The sequence below is a fragment of the Fusarium fujikuroi genome, chromosome FFUJ_chr02 (assembly GCF_900079805.1).
Source record: "Fusarium fujikuroi IMI 58289 draft genome, chromosome FFUJ_chr02".
NCBI lineage: Eukaryota > Fungi > Ascomycota > Sordariomycetes > Hypocreales > Nectriaceae > Fusarium > Fusarium fujikuroi.
The window spans coordinates 1,891,080-1,908,733 of record NC_036623.1 but is presented as its reverse complement, the minus strand read 5'-3'; the positions used below and the strand labels follow the sequence as shown (position 1 = coordinate 1,908,733).

The following is a 17,654-nucleotide window of genomic DNA, read 5'->3' as shown; positions in this document are numbered from 1 at the left end:
GGGGGAGTAGCGCGAAGTTCAGAGCTTGGTGTTTATCGAACGAATGTAGTGAGAGTAGAACTCAGCAAAGAGTGTGGGGGAGACTAGATATGATTTAATCCAACAACAGAGCCCGTTGCCGGAGTCGAATTTTGCAATCTTGGTAGGAAAAAGAGGGTGTAGGAGCGAGATGTTCCCTACCGTACAGCTGGGGTCCAACGACAACCTTCAAGGCTCGGGGCGCTGTCGCTACTGAACCTTGGGAGGCAGACAACGCTAAAGCAGGCGAGAATCACGTACCTATTCGCTTACTCCGCTGCTAATAGATACATGAGAGAAGGCCCCTGGACAGGCTAGATTTTAGCGTCGCCAGTATCGTGAGGGTGTAACGCCAGTGGACAAGGTTCTACTTGGAGGGATGTCTAGGGTCCACCGAACGGTTGACTTACATGCACTATGAGAGGATGAAAACCAAGGAAATTTAATGGCTTGTGGGACTTGAAGACCATGTGAGAGTTGGGGCTTTCGTGGTGGCCGAAAGACTTTTGCAAAGGAGAGGCTTCTTCTAAGAGGAGATTTTGGATATTGGAAGTATGAAGCAAAAGTGTGGTCACATCTGTTGCCCTTCAAGTGAAGAGGTTGTAAGAGGATCACTGTCGTTGTGCAATATGTTATTAGATGATCCAACAAACATACAAACAATGGAACGGGAGACTAACGTGATTGGATGTGGATCATCAAATTAGCCATGACCCTGTTAGACTAACAATTCCTGCATCTGCAGGACAGTCAGTCCTGTTCTGGCTCGCAGTTTGACGGACCAGAGTACAGGGTGGGTGAGGAATTCGAGATGTTGATTGGGATGATGAATGCGAAGACGGGCACCAGCTGATAACAGCTGGAGGCTGGCTAACATTGAATATGCTATGCTATTTACTCACGGGTTTCTTTCTATAACAGCTTTGACCGTGAAGGTGAGTTCCATTCCTGGTCTTGTTGTCAATGTAGTCGCAATAAGCAATATCCTTGCTTGACTCCTTGTTTTTTTTTTGCTGATCCACAATCATTCGCAAGTGAGCAGCCCTGGAGAGGAGAACCGACCAGACGTCTCACCTGTGCCGTGGTCCACTCCCTCTGCAACAGAAAATCAAGACCGATCCCATGATCAGCAACTAGACGTTCGATTTTGAACCGCTCGGTCATGAACCGGTATGTACTGTGACAATGTTTATATCTTATCTGCACTGAATTTGTGTGTCTGACAAGCACAAGGTCAAACCAACGGCATTTGCCAGATTGGACTTGCAAACCTGCCTCAGCTTTTGAAGCATTGGCATCTCGATGAGACTACAGATCTAGTTAGATCGCTCCGGACCATGATAATCGCGAGCACAGACGATCCGGGGTGAAGAGTAGACCACCCAATTACCCTCTCGCGATAGCTTCGTTTCGCTATCGCGATCCCACTACCCGAGCACCAAGCCAAAGTTCCTCGACATGTGCCGCAGATCTCGTCTGAATGTCCCCATGTTCATGCTTGCTGCCGGGTCAGCAACTTCTTTGCAACACGGATGCTCTTCCGCTCCATTTGACCTGCAGAACCACCCCGGCTTCATGCTTGAGCGTTATGTATGTATGCGTGAGCTCATCGTTCCAACAGGCAATCACTGCTCAACATGAGCTTCACGGTGATCTTGATAGGCCAGCCTGCACGCTGTGAGCAGACGTAATGCAGATTGTGACATGGTAGGCTGGTATGGATGCGGCCACAAGTGAATGTAGTGCAGACTCCCCCACGTCCATTGCTTCACCGCCGCACCGAATGGGTGCGGGGATGATTTTCGTACGAGAAATTGGCTCCCTTATATCCTCACCTGATCGATCATATCTTCCCCATTCGGTTATGGGTGTTTCGATCACATTGGCAATGCAGTCTGGAACATGGTCTCGTATGCAAGCCACACCGCTGCTGTAAACAATGAATGCATTCCACCAAACGACTGAGGTTGGTTTCCCGGAGAATTTGTGTTACTAGGATTTGATAACCAAGTACCTACGACGAAATAAGCTTCTCAGTAAAGAAACCGGCAGGAAAGTAATTTTCAGCTGTTATATCCACAATGATATACACTTGAATGTTTAAAGCAAACTTTCAGTTGAGCCGCAACGGCTTTCAATGACTCTGCTGAGAACGGAGGCTGTGTGTGATTGTCTTACCAGGTTTTGCTCTGTGGATAAACGGGATGTTGGATATGGTGTTACAAGATGACAGAATACCCCCCTTGGGACAAAACGACATACGTAGGACCGTTAACAATAGGTAAATTACCGTCTCCGGACAGTAGGTAGCACAACGAGAGCTGAGAGACTCAGCCACCAACGAGGTTCCCATAGCACATTTCCCTCGCACTCGTATCTGTCCTGTTCTCAAGGACCCATGCACAAGACTGAACCAGCACAATGCTTGTTATGCTCTGTGATCAATAAAAGAATAATAACTGCTTTATGAGGTGATTTAATAAACGCTTATCCCTTCGTCGCAACTGTTGGACGCCCGCACAGGAAAATGGTGTTATTGATCGTTTCGCTTTGTGACTCTTTCTCTAGGGAACGATTCGATTATGCTATCCGTTTCATCACCAATTTCGATCGATCATAGACAGGGGAAAAGGCCGCCTATGGCTCCTTTTGGAGCTTAGAGATATCATGTCGATAGAAACGTCCACCACTACTATCCTAGATATACCATATCCCTCCTCTTGCAAACCGAAGAAATTTGATAAGCAACTAAACTGATAAAACATGACTCAACTACATTGGTATGATGGTTAAAATCTGGGGTTAGATGGATTGTTCTAACTTGAGACATCGGCAAGGACCAACTGCAAAGGTGATCCAGGATAAATAGCAATACTTGAGACATTACGCAACCAGTACCTATACAACAACTTGTTGATGCTTTCGGGACCTACCAGGTATTCACGCTTTCGTGACAATAGAACCGATAATGTTCGTTGGTTCATGTTATTGAACATTGCTATATTATAAATGATGTTCCCCCCTTTCTTATGTCTGTTAAGATTTTGCCCGTTGTCCATGTCCCCCCTCAGAGATATTGAGGTCAATCATGTTCACCGTCTTGCCTCCCAGCTATGACAAATAACTTACAGCCTCGGCCAACCCACCTTCAAAAATACGCATATTAGGGGGGGAAAATGAGCACTGCTGCCCCAGCCTTCGAAGGACTAGCAAAGTCCACTTCTTACAAGCCACCTGCAACAGCGGATTTTAGACCAGCTTATAAACATAATATATCTGAAAAAGGCCGCACTGTTGAAGACGATCACCCAGCTGAAGAAGAACCATTGGAGTGCTTGGTCTATTATCTCTTGTCACATTCCATCTTTCGGCTGGCTCGAAAGCCACTGATCAGCTACCTTCGAGACCAAGCCACCATCAAGCCTATTCGCCAAAGTCCGTCGCTTGAGATCATCACCGACCTACCTTCAATGCTCTTCGGTAGCCTTCCGTTGTTAATATCGATATGGGCATTGACTAGCTACTGTTGGATCCCTTTATGCGGACTGATGATATGGGAACGTACGGGCTCTGATGTCGTGTATAAATGCCTGTCATGGATCCTGAAAGGGTTTGGGATTGTGATGAATTTTATGGGAAGAACATATGAGGCCATCACTACGATGAAAACTTCTACAGTCATATCAAACGGAGCTCGACGGGGTTTACAGTGGGTAGACGGCCAGATGGATGACGATGGACCGCTCGGGAGTCTTTTATATCCCCATTATGAGGCCTCCTAGCACAGCAATGGTTAGAATACGATAAAGGAAATGGTACATTATGCCTGTTAGATAAAGAGTATATCGCCGATGTAATGATAGGACGAAGAATATGTGTCTACAGAGCTTGCCACCGAATAGCTTCGGACACGAAGACAGCCATATTGATCCCGAATAAGCAATTCACTGGATACGCTGAAGATCGATAGCATCTCGAGGTTGGCCTGTCTGTGATGGTAAGAGGCGTTTGGCACAGCAATGTTTGGAAAGCTTGAGTCTTGACGCAACATGATAAGTGGATGAAATCCGAAGACAAGCTCCAGAATGGCCGCGACTATGCCTCGATCCATTCCTGGTAACAGAGCGGCCTGTCCCTAGCGAACGAGATCGGTTAAAGTTAAAAGAACCACGAACTTTGATCGTGACAGATGAGGAACGATGATCTAATCTACTAGGACCAATGGAGATTATTTGGCTGCTGAAATGATCAGGGTCTCAAAGATAGATGCAAGGAACCCGGAAGCGTGCATGCGAATAAGCCACAGCCGACGCCTCTGATGACTGTTTTCCATTGTACGGACCTGCATGAACGGGCATTGACCACTGACGGGACTTTATTGTTTGGATGCGACCACAACGTTGGCCATGAATGTCACGTCACGTCTACAACTGGAGTCATATTTGCCCTTGACAAGCATTTAAGAGGTATTCACTGTTGTCCCCTTGACAACAAAAGAATGATCTGGCAGGTAAACACATAGTTGACGCACAATAACTAAGTGTTCCAGGTGGTTAGAGGCAGTTCAAAGACACGCGAATCATCGAAGACGACGTCCATTGTGTTGCAAGCGCGTAGTTACTCGTTTCCTTTGAGACTAAAGAACGGGCCAATTCATGCTTCCGTGGCGGTCACCTAGCCAGCCCCGGTCTTTGGCACTCCACTTGGCTTCCCCCGGACCGCCGTCACCTCTGCCGTCCAGTGAGAAGAGACCGTGAGAGACGCTTCGATGCCGGCCTTGGAGCGGATCGTCAACAAAGGTCAAGGGCTGTTGGACGCTGGAACGGTCCATGACATTGGCGAATGGATAAAATGAGCGGGTCTAGGAGAAGGGCTGTCACTGGTTGGCGATTCCTTGTCAATGCCTCCGCCGTCAGTTCAGGGCACCTCTCAACTCTCAGGGCAGCCTGCACTACTGCGCTACTGCATACTGTAGCTGCCAGGGTCCAGATTATGGGCGGGCTACCCCTGGCCGGCTTCAACTTCTTACCAGGAGAAGGTGAATATCTAAATCAGACAACCTGACCCGAACCAAATCCAACCTTGTTGAAACTCCACCGCCAGCCTCGCACGATTGTTGAGACGCTCTTTTTTGTGTCTACCGTAACTGCTTTTCCCGCTCCTCCATCGCCACTCCTACGTCCCTTGGCCCTTTAAATAATTAGCTTATCCTTAGAGTTTGGGTAGGATTCCAACTCGGAAATCGACATCGCCCCAGGAGCTCCGTTTCAGCCTCTGGGACCACCCCTCGATGAGCCAACTTAACCGTACTTGAGGCGTCTTCTTCGACAGGCTGGTCCTTTCCTCGACCTCTGAACCTGATTTTCGACCTGTTGTTGTCGTCCATCTTTCTCTCGATATACACAAACCATAGCCAACACGCGACGAGACGCCTTATCCTATCTGTTATCATAGGGGATTCCTGCCTGCCCGCTGGTGCTAGATTGTGTCTTTCGTTCCAGTCCCAGAGACTCTTGCACAGTTCTCCACCAAACTGACGGGCCGGTATGGACGCCCAAGTTAGAGAGAGCCTGCATGAGCCTCTCCCTTTGGCCGCGCCAGCCGATCGAGGATCCATGATGGCACGAGACCCAGCTCCCGAGACCCCCAAGATGGCTCACGATTCTTTGGTAACGGTTCGCCTCTCCGAACCGGATCCTATAGTCCTTGATTCTCCCATTACCACTTCGACAATTAATACAAACCAGACAACTCCGACCAAGGATCCGGTTGATGACCGCCCTGATACTCCCATATCTCGCAAGTCTAGCCTCTTGGTAGTTGACAAGGACGATAAGGACGAAAGGGACGATAGCCTGGACGACGAATCGAAAACTTTGATTAAGGAAGACGTGGTCAACACAGAGGCTTTGCGTTCCTCTTCAGCGACCATGCCACCGCCGATTTTGACAACGCGGTCACTACAAGACGAATTGGCCGATGACGGCAATATATCAGACGACCAGGACGAAGTGAACTGGGCACAACTTGAGCAAAAGGAAGACGAACAGACTAAGGATGAAGAAACAGATAACGTGAGTTGAGGCACTTCAACTGCCGAGATCTTGCAGCTAATTCGTGTAGTCAACTGCATTGTTGTTGGCCCGACTTGAACAGGAAAATGCAAAGTTGGCTACGAACCCAAAGAGCGTCAAAGTCCAAGGCGTTGACCGTGCGACTGCTGAACGTAGTGCAGTCAGCAGACCTCGACCGCCTTCAATGGCACAGCTTCGCCAGATGGTTCAGGGACCTACGCCCGCTGCCCTACGATATTCGATGCTACCACCACCTCCCATGACCGATCTCGAATTCTACGCCGCTCTCGTTAAAGACTACAAACAAACAGCTGCCCGACTTCCGACTCTTCTCTCAAATAAGATTCGTAAAGGCATCCCGCCACCGTTGCGTGGGGTGGTTTGGCAGAGCATGTCTGGAGCACGGGATGCTATATTGGAAGAACAGTTTGATCGCTTTTGCGGCGAGTCTAGTCCATACGAAGTTATAATTGGCAAAGATCTGGGCCGAAGCTTCCCAGGCGTAGACATGTTCCGAGACCCAGAGGGTGATGGACAGCGTATGCTTGGCCGCGTCCTCAAGTGCTTCAGTCTCTACGACACCAAGATTGGCTATTGTCAAGGGCTGGCCTTTCTGGTCGGCCCATTGCTGATGCACATGCCCGACAAACAGGCATTCTGTGTTTTGGTTCGGTAAGCCGCAGCTAATTTCCCTCCCTCACCTTGGCCACAGTGACATTGACTAACAAACAATCTCAGCCTCATGGAGCAATACGACTTAAGGGCGTGTTTCCTCCCTGATCTGTCGGGTCTCCACGTACGCATCTACCAATTCAAGGAGCTACTACGCCAAAGCCTCCCAGTCTTGTCGAATCACCTTGACGAGCTACAGGTTGACCCTGCTTATGTTTCGCAATGGTTTCTCAGCTTTTTTGCCGTGACCTGTCCCTTGCCGATGTTGTTTCGCACTTACGATGTGATCTTTGCAGAGGGCGCTTCAGAGACATTGATGAGAGTCGCGCTATCCTTAATGCGGAAGAACGAGGCGCGACTATTGGCTTGCACCGAAATGGAGGATGTGATGCAGCTTCTTTTATCTCGGGGCCTTTGGGATTGCTACCATTACAACGCCGATGAATTTGTTCAGGACTTTGTCGGGTTGACAGGTGCTGTTACCGCCGAAAACATGCAGCAGCTCGAGCAAAGTTACCGCGAGTCCAAGGCGGCCATCACCAACCCTGTCAGAGGTTCAGAGATAAGTACTGCAGCTAGCCGCTTCCTCGGCCGGATATGGGCTACCTCTACCAACAACAAATCTTCCAACCTTAGCCCAGGAAACACTGCACCTGCAAGACCTACGAGTATGCTGCGACGAAGCGCATCCAAGCAAAGTCTTGCATCGACATTGAACTCGATGGAGGCTAGCTCAGCTAGCGTCACAAGTTCTTCATCAACAGATGTAACCTCAATATCGAGAGATTCCTCCAATACTGAGGATGGCCGGGAATCTACACCAGTCGGCAATAAGACAACAACAGCCCATAAAAACACAGACGAACGAAACTTACATAGTCAGATTGAAGATCTCCTTACCGCTCTTAGTGAGCTCCAGCGCAACCATGCTTTATTATCGAATCAGCTGCAACGGGAACGCGAAGAGCGACAAGAAGACCGTAAGGCCGTACAGTCACTTTTGAACGGATTGAGACAGAAGGCAGACTCTGCCGCGTCAAGACCCAGTAGCCCACAGCCATCGGTCTTATCCGATAAAGAGGACATCTCAGAGGCGGACAAAGCTGAAAAGTCGGAGATGGAGGGAGACGAGTCTAAGACACCGAGTCCTGAGGAAAAGGCCCCAGCGAGCGACGACGAGGCTCAGAAAGGAGCGCCATCCACCACCGAGGACCTAGAAAATCTGCTCAATATTGTCGAACAGCGGTTCCAAGTGGAGGATGACAAACGACGTTCATCTATGCTGATATCGAAGGCGCAGCTGCGGGATGAGCTGAACCACGCAAAGGATCAGCTTGCTGCTGCACTGTCGCAGTCACAAGAGTACAGTCGCCAGATCTTGGATCTCAACCAGGAGATGGCCAGTGTGAAAGAGCAACTAAGGGAAAGTCATGCACACGTCAGGACGCTCCATCAGGATAAGCAGAGACTCGAGAAGCAAATGCATGGGCTTAAATCTCGGGTCTCGTCAGCCAGCTCAGCCCACGAGGTAACCAGAGAGCACGATGTGGACCGCGGTAGCAAGACTGGAGGTGGCCTTCGAGAGTTTAAGCTCAACCGCAGTAAGACTACACCGCACCCACCGCAACAACAGGCCCAGGATCATGAGCCAATGCCGGCCACGACGAGCAAGTTCAACAAGCGGATATCGTCCCTGCCCCAGAACCACGAAGCCAGCGTACCAATGGTGACCACGACCGGGCCTGCGCCATCTCAGAGTGAGCACGAGTCTTTGCTAGCTGAGTTAGTCCAAGCCAAAACCGCCGAAGCAGTGGCGAAGCAAGAAGCTGAAGAGGCTCGGCAAAAGCTGGAGTCTATACGCAAGTCTCACGGATTGAGCCGCTCCGTATCAGCGCATGCTCCTTCGGCATCACAGTCTGGACCCGGTGGAGTGTTCAGTCTTCTTACCGGCCACGGGGCAGCTGCCACAAATGACGTCGCGATGAAGCCGGCATCGACCAATGCTGGATCTCCAGGATCTGGAGGCAGTTTCTGGGGTTGGCGAAGGTAGAGAGCTAAGATTGTGGCTTCGATCTCAACGAACGTCGAACCGTGTTCACGAGCCAATCACGCGACATGTCTTGAAGTGAAAGTTGTCGATTCTTTGTACATATTTTGGGAAGCATGAGATTCGTGCAGTCGAGCGCATATGTTGGGATGTTAAGGCGAGAAGCTGGGAACTCTGAGTATTGGGCATGGGCCACATTTGCCCTTTTAACGGCTGTTTTCCTTGTTTTCACATGTGTCACAAAGGCACCATCATTGTCGTCATAAGGGCGTTTGTCTAGGTACCAGCACAGGAGTTGGAGTCTAAAGATGACTTCTGTCGGGGTTTCTCAGAATGCCGCACGATCGCGGATTGATAGATACTATATAAGTCTATGTAATTAAAAAGACCTTTTTATTCATGAGATTTTGCTCAACGATAAGGTACCTCCAATAATCTACTGGAAGATGATGGAGAAAACGGAATCAGAGTAAGGTACGTACTGGTAATTACCTACCTAGGTACCTCTATGATGCAAGCCATCGATCGACGGGGAATCATTCAGCCTCTGAACTTGGCACTTGAATATGTCATGATCAGTACTATCTTCCAGGACTGAAATTGGCGCTATCTCAGATCGATGGAAATGTTCGATGAAATCTCATAAAATCATTGTCCCCTCTGGTTCACGAAGTTTGTGGCATTAACAGTCACGGTCAGATAACTCTGGTATCCAATATGCAGTGTTGACCAATGAGGAAACAGCTAGATGCCATCATCGAAACTCTCCGTGTTGATATCCTCTTTTCTTAGTGACAAAATAACTCGAAAATTCCAAGCTAATACTAAGCTTACCTGAATATTCTCCTTATTAAAAGTAGAGGTCCTAAGCTTTTTACTCTATGAGAATATGAATATTTTGAGACTAAACATCGTTCAATGCTTGCCTAAAGCCAACAACACTAGAAAGCATAGTAGTTAGCCCATTTTCAACTTGTGGACAGTTTGTTATTATCTATTCTTTCTTGATGTTACTGTCGTGGTGTGGTGGTGATAAGAAGATGCAGGCTTGTGCCCTTTGAGTTAGAGCTTTAATGGCAAGGCCCTGTCATTTTTTGAGATAAAGAACCCCCCTTTTTAGTGCGACTTTCACATGCGTTAGAAATGACCAGATCATCACGTCAAAGCATCATACAGGTTTATGCAGCGTTGCGGGTGAACTCTGAGGTATCCCGTACATGCATGCTTTGGCTCGAAATGGTAAACTGTCGTCTGTTTACTCTTGCTAGCTCCATATGTCACAAAGAGAATTGACTTTTGTCAATTTCTTAGAGCTGCATGCCTGGAATGTCGTCGTTCAAGCTCCCTGATGACGGGATCAACCCTTGTTGACGGATCAGCTTGGACATTTGGAGAAGTGGTGACATTGGCGGTACCTGCAGCCGCTGACTGGTGGAGCGCATATGGGATGTACTCTATAGGTCTAGCACTGCGTCATGGGTAACAGAGCTCCACCAGCATCATGGTTTGGTAAAGTAAGGTATCCAAGCTCCATCGTCCAGCTTTTGGACAAAGAGGAGCCCAGAGATCCAATGCTACGCAACAGGAGCTCTCTCGTTGACACCGGCGTTGTTAAGCGTCGGTCCACTAAAAGGAGATTTGCAGTGATTCACAGTAGCAATTCAAATCTTGCTGTAATGGACGGATAATGCGTGGGTACCACTACCAGCACCTGAAGTTGTGTAGCCAGTGTACGTACGAATACCGAGCCAGTTTTTTTTCTTTTGGTGGGCTCCATGGCCGGCGACTGTCGTCACTCGTTCGTTCCCCCGTGCCTTCTTTCCCACCTGAAGCAAGGACGAAACTTGGTCCCCTCCAACACCTAAAAGAGAAGTGTCCCGTCCTCTACGAACACAAACGTCATTCCTGATTCCTTCTCCTCCATCATACAAACTTAACTTCCTCGCTCTCGACGAGACTCTCTCAACCATCATCATCTCACCTCACACCACTTCACTTAACCCGCGCTGAACATTTAGCACCCTCAAGGTACGTTTCACATGCCTTATCCTGGACCTAGTCTGCTGCCTCCGACGGGGTCGCTCGTTTCGCTTGACTTGCCTGTTCCTCTCACACGACCACTCACCTCGCTCCCCCGACCGGACGCCCCTTAAGTCTGTTTTTAGTCACCTATCGGCTCAGACGAAAAAAACGTTGCAGCTCTGTTGTAGGTCCAGAGACGCGGAGCGGAGCGAGCTAGAAGTCGCTACGTAGCAGTAGCTTGTCAGCGTCGTGCCCTTGTCCTTTTTTACCCTGCATTAAACAAACAAACCAAGCTGCCCAAAATTTCTCTGGCCACTTTCGCTCACGCCGCTTTCGCTTTCTAGAGAACATCTTCTTCCGATTCACCTCCTATTCCTCGTTCCCATACTTTCAACTATAACTCCACGACGGTTCTTTCAGCGAGCGCACCACTTCTTTACACATTCTTCACACTATAAATCGTCGAAATGGCTGATTCCACCTTGGCCGCCAACGGCAACTCTCTTCTTGAGACCACCAAGACCAGTGAGGTAAGTTTTCTTGCGCTGAAATGCGCTGGCATCGTATGGGGGGGAAGGGGGAGCGCCTCGAACTCGAACATATTTGCTAACCTCACTTTACAGTGTTTCCCCGCGATCTTTGCGCGACAATGGCACTGCCCACCATGATACAGGGCCTTCCCGCAGACCAGTATAACTAACTGACCTAACTTCCAGACGCCGCCGCTGCCTATCAGTCTGTCGCCAACGGTACGACGCTTCGTTACGAACCATGATTTTGACATGTTGCTAAAGCTCAATCTTTCCAGGCCCTGTTGCTCAGAACGTTTACGATCACACTCAGAAGGCCTCCAACGAGCTCTCTAACCTTGCTGCTGCTCGACGCACTCCCGCGAATCCCGCTGCTACCGGTCAGCCGCTCACACACTACCACTCATTCTTTTCTGAGCTTCTTTCATGGAACAACCCTCGTAAGTTGACTCTTGTCTCCTTTCCGACCTGCGAGAGCTGACGCAGTGACACGATAGGCGCATCTGCCATTGCTTATGTGACTATCATCGGTGCTATCTTCACTGCGCGATACCTGGATCTTCTTCGATGGGGACTCAAGGTTTCGTGGATGGTTCTTGGTGTAACCATTCTTGCCGAGGTGCTTGGTAAGGTCATTCTCAACAATGGCCTTGCTACTCAGGTTCGCCCTCGTCGGTACTACACAGTGCCTCGTGAGACTCTGGATGCCCTTATTGGGGACGTTCATGAGCTCATCAACTTCTTTGTCATTGAGGCCCAGCGAATCATCTTTGCCGAGAATGTCTTTGCTTCCGCCGCCGTAAGTTTGATATTCGAAAGGTTTAACAGCGGGAACTAACATTAAATAGGCTTTCATTGCCGCTTTTATTTCATACTTCCTCGTCAAGCTTGTTCCTTACTGGGGACTTGCTGTCATCGGTACCACCGTCGCCTTCGTCGTTCCCTTGATCTATACATCCAACCAGGAGCTAATCGATGAGCAACTCCACCACGCTTCTGAGCTCATCAACTCCCAGACTGCCCAGATCCAGAGCGTCGCTTCGAAGCAGATGGAACAGGTCTCCAACATCAGCAAGCAGTATGCTGGCGATTACAGCGGCAAAGTCCAGGACCTTCTCCGTGGCAAGACTCCTTCTCGCCAGAAGATTGATAAGCCTGAGCAGCCTATTTCTGCCAAGCAGCCGCAGTTTCCCTCCCCTCCTACCGAGGACCCCGTCACGGCCACGGAGGCTCCTCAGATTCCTACCCCTGCCGCTCTCAAAGAGGAACTGAATGCGCCCACCGCTATCGATACCGCAGCCCCTGAGCTCCCTCACGAGGACGTTGTCCCCAGCAAGGAGCCCATGCTTGCTTCTTAAGTGGCTAATAGGTGACACGTGCCATGTGCACACGAGCTCAGAAGGCAAAGCTGCCCCGAGCAATGAATATGTTTTACGGCATTTCAGGGCGTATGTCGATCCTTGAATTAGGAGCAAAGGTTGTTCAGATTGGACTCGGGCGTGAAATGGTTACTTGGGAGCATTCTTTGACACGCAATGCGACGACGATTGTTGACGTTGATGAAGGGTGGTTAAAATACGGATTGAGCGGGCAGATGCTGATGTCAGGGAGAGTATTCCTATAGAAACTCTTGATTAATACGTATGGGAGGACATCGCATCTGGCCTGTTGCTTGTTTTTGTACGTTTGTGGTTCGAGGATAGGTGTTTAGGATTGTTAATGTGTAGCTTGCTGAAGCAAATGCTATTCACTCAACTTTTAACATACTGAAACATGAAACACTTTATTTCTACTGTGTACGATACTTACACGATGTTCGTCATCAGATGCAGGAGTTGAGTGTCCAAGTAATGCTATTGTGCTATTTGGAAGAAGGGTTTTATACTACGGTATGTAAAATGCAATATGATTGATCTTTTGATTCTCGAAACGCCAACCTAACAAGGTATACAACTAGTACCTTTCTAACCACTTGTATATAATTCAAGCAACTGTAACGGAGATATTGACTCGCCCCTTTACTTCCTGCGCTTACCACCACCTCCATCTTCGGCGGCTGCACGCTTACGACCATTCTTCCTCCAGAAGTCCTTGGATTCCCGTTTCTCACGGGCTTCCTTTTTCTCCTCGCTGTCTGCCAACTTCTTCTGGAAAGCAGCACGGTTCTTCTCCTTTGCGGCACGACGCTTGGCAGCAGCGTCGTTACGGATTGTGAGTAACTGTTGCATGAGAGCCCGGGCTTTCTTCTCCTCGGAACCAGGAGCCATGATGACAGCACGCTTCTGCATGTATGTCTCTTTCTTTTGCTTCTTGGTTTCGACAATCTGCGACTTGAAAGGAAGGTCAGCAGCAAGGGCGCGGGGAACACGGAGAGGGTTGAAGTGGCGGGTCTCTCGTTCAATAGTGCGGTACTGGCTGTTCTTGGGCTGGGGAGTAGGCACGTTCTGATCACGGCGGACCTCGCCTGTGAGTCGCATGGGCTGCCAGCCGATGAGGTTGGTGACAGGATTGTAGAACCGGTGAGGCTTAATTGGATACCAGGCACGCAAGAAGACAATGTCACTAAGAAGAATCTTGTCCTCGAAAGTTGCGCGGAATTGGCCCTCGGGCTTGGACAAAGCACGCTTGATCTGACCGCGAATGCCAGAGACCGTCTTGATAGAAGCTCCCTCAAACTTGGCGATTTCAAGAGATGAGTTGAACATGTCCTTGATGAAAGCTGTGTTCTTGTAGATCTTTGCAGGTGTACCGGTAAGCTTGAGCTTCTTGACGATCTCTGTGGACTCATCGACGCTGAGGATTGTACCAGTAGCAGCGATGCGGAAACCGGGTGTCGACGCTGACATTGAGTTGAAGCAAACAAAGCCTGTATTGGGTGCAATCAGGGGACCGTAGATGGTACCGAAGCAATGCATATGCTCAGGTGTGTACTTGAGCATACGGTTACGCGTGCGCGAGTCGGTGGTGCTGTAGATGGGCATGGTCTGGAAGCGACGCCATCCCAAAGAGAAGATAAGAGGATCATTTGTCTTGAGAATGCGCTTGTGCCAGCGGTGACGCTTGATGCGGACTTGAAGATAGCCGAATCGGTCTTCTGTGGCAGAGAGACCACCGACGACGATAGGTCGACGAGCATCAAAGAGCTTGACAAATTCGGCCGGAACACCTTCGAGGACAACCTTGGCATATTTGCCGGCTCGGTAGCCTTCCACAGCAGAGCGTTGACGCTCATCGAGGTTCTCGAATTCCTCCTTGTTGATATCGAGCTGCTTCTGGATCATAGCCTTTTGCGCCTCATACCATTGATCCTCACCAAACTCTTGCACATCTCCACCTTCTCGTCGAGCATTTGCCTTATCATTGAGGAAACCCTCACGATCTTCCTCTTCGAATCGCATCTTGAGTTCCTCCTTTCGCTTTGCGTTCTTCTCTCGCTCGGCCTCAATATCGTCGACAGTGGGCTGTGCTGGCTCTTGTTGGCCTTCAGCCTCGAGATCCTCAAAGACACCATCGCCCTCATCATTTGAGTCGCCCAAGCCCTCGAAGTCGCTGTCGTTGGCATCCCCATCACCGTCATCATCATCGCCGGCAGCGAGGGCTGTCGAAGTGAACTTCCTTCGTAAAGCCTCAACGTTCTTCTCTGATGCCCATTTGGCCGCTAGATCCTCATAGTCATATGCGGGTATTGACCTATCCTCTATAGCGTCTTCCTGCTCTTGTTTTGACTTCTTAAAAAAGTCATCTTCATCATCATCGTCCTCAATATTCTCCTCTTCTGATTCGTCATCCTCGCCCTTCCATCGCTTGAGAGCATCTTCTGGGCTTAGTGAGTCGTCGTACATATACCTAGCCAGATCACTTGTGTGATATGAGCGTCTCTTGCCATGAAGCCTCATCGCAGTGCCATTCAAGTTGTCCTTCCACCTTAATGCTGCTGCTTCCTCGTCTGAATCGTATTCTTCATCGTCTTCCACCTCTTCCTCATCAGACAATGCTCCGAGGTCTGAGTCACTGTCGGCAAATGCAAGATCATCGTCACCGAGTTCCTTATCGGCATCCTTGCGGAACATCTTGCCTAGTTTGCCTTCACTGAATTCGATCTCGGCATCCGAGTCCAAGTTTTCGTCACCACTCACAGAGCCCTCGTCGTCTTCGTTTTGGTCATCATCGCCATCTTCTCTTTGGGCAAATCTAGGTTTGCGATGTGTTTTTCTGCCAGTGTCTTCCTCCTCTGGCACTGCCTCGACCTTGTTGCCGCCCTTAAAAAGCTGGACGCCGCCCTCCATTTGGCCGAGAAGCTTTCGCTCAGCTTGAAGACCAACAATCATCTCTTCTCCTTCTCCTCGCTCGGCATCATCGTCCTCCTCCCGGTCGAAGCTGAAGCCCTTGTCGCTGGTGATCCAGATGGCATCACCATCAATCTTCAAGCCACTACGATCCGACATGGGAGCATGAAGCTTCTTTTCCTTTTCGTCAAGTCGCCTTCGCCCAGTCTTGCCTGTAATCTTCGCCATTGCCAGTTCCATCGATGGGGTTGGACAGGGGTCTGGCATAACCTCCATATTAGACACTGTAAAATCTCCCAAACCAGGGACGTGGACTCGTTGGTTGTGCGAAGCAAAATTTGTACCTCGCAGGTAACCGGAAAGTACAATCGACCGGTCGCAGTTGGGGTCTTCCTCGATCTTGGTCGGGTGCGTGATATCTCGGAAGCTGTCGATGATGGAGTAAGGGTGGGAATTGCGCCAGACGAGAGGCCGTGGGTTCTTCATGACAGAGAGGAAGCGTGACAAGTTGTGGATTTCGCGGTCGGGATATCGGCCGTTCATAACACCGGAGAGGTAAAAGAGGTGGGCGCCCTGGTACAGCTCTGTCCAAAGTCTCCTCTTGAGACGCTTCTTGGCATCCTTCAGCGCCTGTGGCTTCCGGAAAAGATCCAGATGTGTCAAGATGCCAAAAACGTTTCCTGGCATACCTGTAGCGGCGAGAATGTTGAGAAACTCCATAGTTTCCATCTCAAAGCCGTAATTTCCATCAATCATCAAGAGGACAATATCGGCAACCTTTGCGATGTCGACCATGGCCTCCAGTTCGTTTGGGCACTCGACAAAGGTCAGGCGTTGCTTCTTCGATGTGACGACCGTCACAGGGCCCTGAGGGTCCGATATCGTTTCTTTGGCATATCGTCGAATGAGCGATTTCATCAACGTCGTCTTTCCTACACCGGGAGGGCCAACGATTGTAACGAGTCGAGGCGGGGCCTCATCGGGCAATCGATCCACGAGCGGGACATGGAGACGCTTTTCCTTGATCTATTGCTGACTTTTAGCATTGTGACTTCTTATTCAAGGGAACAGAGAAGAGTCCTACATCTTGCGATCTCGCTGCTTGTCTCTGGAGCTTGCCAGGGTTGGCGAAGGAAAACGCCTTTGGGTTGCGCTCTGAGATTTGTTAGAATGCGCCAATCGCTAATTGCAACTGTGTATAAGAATAACTTACCCCCTGTATGCTGCTTCTTATCCTTCTTGTCCTTGGACTTGCGATGCGGTTTGTGCACTTGATCTTCCATGTTTGCGTGCGACGTCGTCACCTTCCAAAGACCATCAGCTAACTGGCACGGTCTTTCGCCTTTCACTTTGCTTCCAAATTTTTTTTAGACGCTAATAGAATTGTTATCGATAAAGAGTATCGTTTCAAAGAGCGTTGCGGGGACTTTGCACCGCCACTGTTCCCAGCAAAGCCACATATGGCTGGTACTATGCACCATATTATCTAGGCCTATCCACTCTAAGATTTAACGTTATTTTGTGAGCTGCCCGTTTAAGCATAGATTCACTGGTCTTGTCAACGTGCAGAACCAACGCGTGTCTAGGAATTATCTGGTGACGCATGCTTTGATACTTGACCGCTGTCTTGTGGGACTCATTTCCAACAAATTCCACGATTTCTAAGTGGTGAGCCCTTGGACTGACAGTAAGACGCGGCTGAATTACAATCCATCAAGTATAATTTCTATCGAAAAGGCCCCAATCCCATGTAGGTGACATTCATGTTGTGTCAAACAGTCATCAGATGGTGGGTGATAAGTAAATACCATGGAATACTAATAGTGTTATTGGAATAAATTGTCGTGAGATGCAACCCACTTAAGGCCTGCAGAGTGTCAGTCTCACCATTTTGTCTGATCTAAGATCCTATGTTTTCAGGTAGATAGATCCTCGCGGGATTCCGTATTAGCCAATTCGAGGTCTCTAGCTCATCTTCGAATTTGGCTGAATGGCCAGTGGGAAC

The 17,654-nt window shown here is 49.3% G+C and overlaps 4 protein-coding genes; 3 read left to right on the top strand and 1 right to left on the bottom strand.

Moving 5' to 3' along the window:
• Positions 1-3,194: 3,194 nt before the first annotated feature.
• FFUJ_14891 (uncharacterized protein) lies at positions 3,195-3,800 on the top strand (the record flags this gene model as incomplete). Its single annotated transcript, XM_023571979.1, has 1 exon — positions 3,195-3,800. The coding sequence occupies one exon, from the start codon at positions 3,195-3,197 to the stop codon at positions 3,798-3,800; it is 606 nt and encodes a 201-aa protein (XP_023427227.1).
• Positions 3,801-5,564: 1,764 nt separating this feature from the next.
• FFUJ_04704 (related to Rab6 GTPase activating protein, GAPCenA) lies at positions 5,565-8,814 on the top strand (the record flags this gene model as incomplete). XM_023571978.1 has 3 exons in its annotated part: positions 5,565-6,092; positions 6,142-6,764; positions 6,831-8,814. 3 exons carry the CDS (start codon positions 5,565-5,567, stop codon positions 8,812-8,814), a joined length of 3,135 nt encoding a protein of 1,044 aa, XP_023426193.1.
• A 2,486-nt stretch (positions 8,815-11,300) lies between these two features.
• FFUJ_04705 (related to cell wall protein cwl1) lies at positions 11,301-12,721 on the top strand (the record flags this gene model as incomplete). XM_023571977.1 has 5 exons in its annotated part: positions 11,301-11,358; positions 11,550-11,582; positions 11,642-11,803; positions 11,861-12,162; positions 12,212-12,721. 5 exons carry the CDS (start codon positions 11,301-11,303, stop codon positions 12,719-12,721), a joined length of 1,065 nt encoding a protein of 354 aa, XP_023426192.1.
• Positions 12,722-13,381: 660 nt separating this feature from the next.
• On the bottom strand, positions 13,382-16,932 carry FFUJ_04706 (related to GTP-binding protein Bms1p, required for distinct steps of 40S ribosome biogenesis; the record flags this gene model as incomplete). XM_023571976.1 has 4 exons in its annotated part: positions 13,382-13,445; positions 13,482-16,675; positions 16,734-16,804; positions 16,863-16,932. The coding sequence occupies 4 exons, from the start codon at positions 16,930-16,932 to the stop codon at positions 13,382-13,384; spliced, it is 3,399 nt and encodes a 1,132-aa protein (XP_023426191.1).
• Between the last annotated feature and the right edge of the window lie 722 nt (positions 16,933-17,654).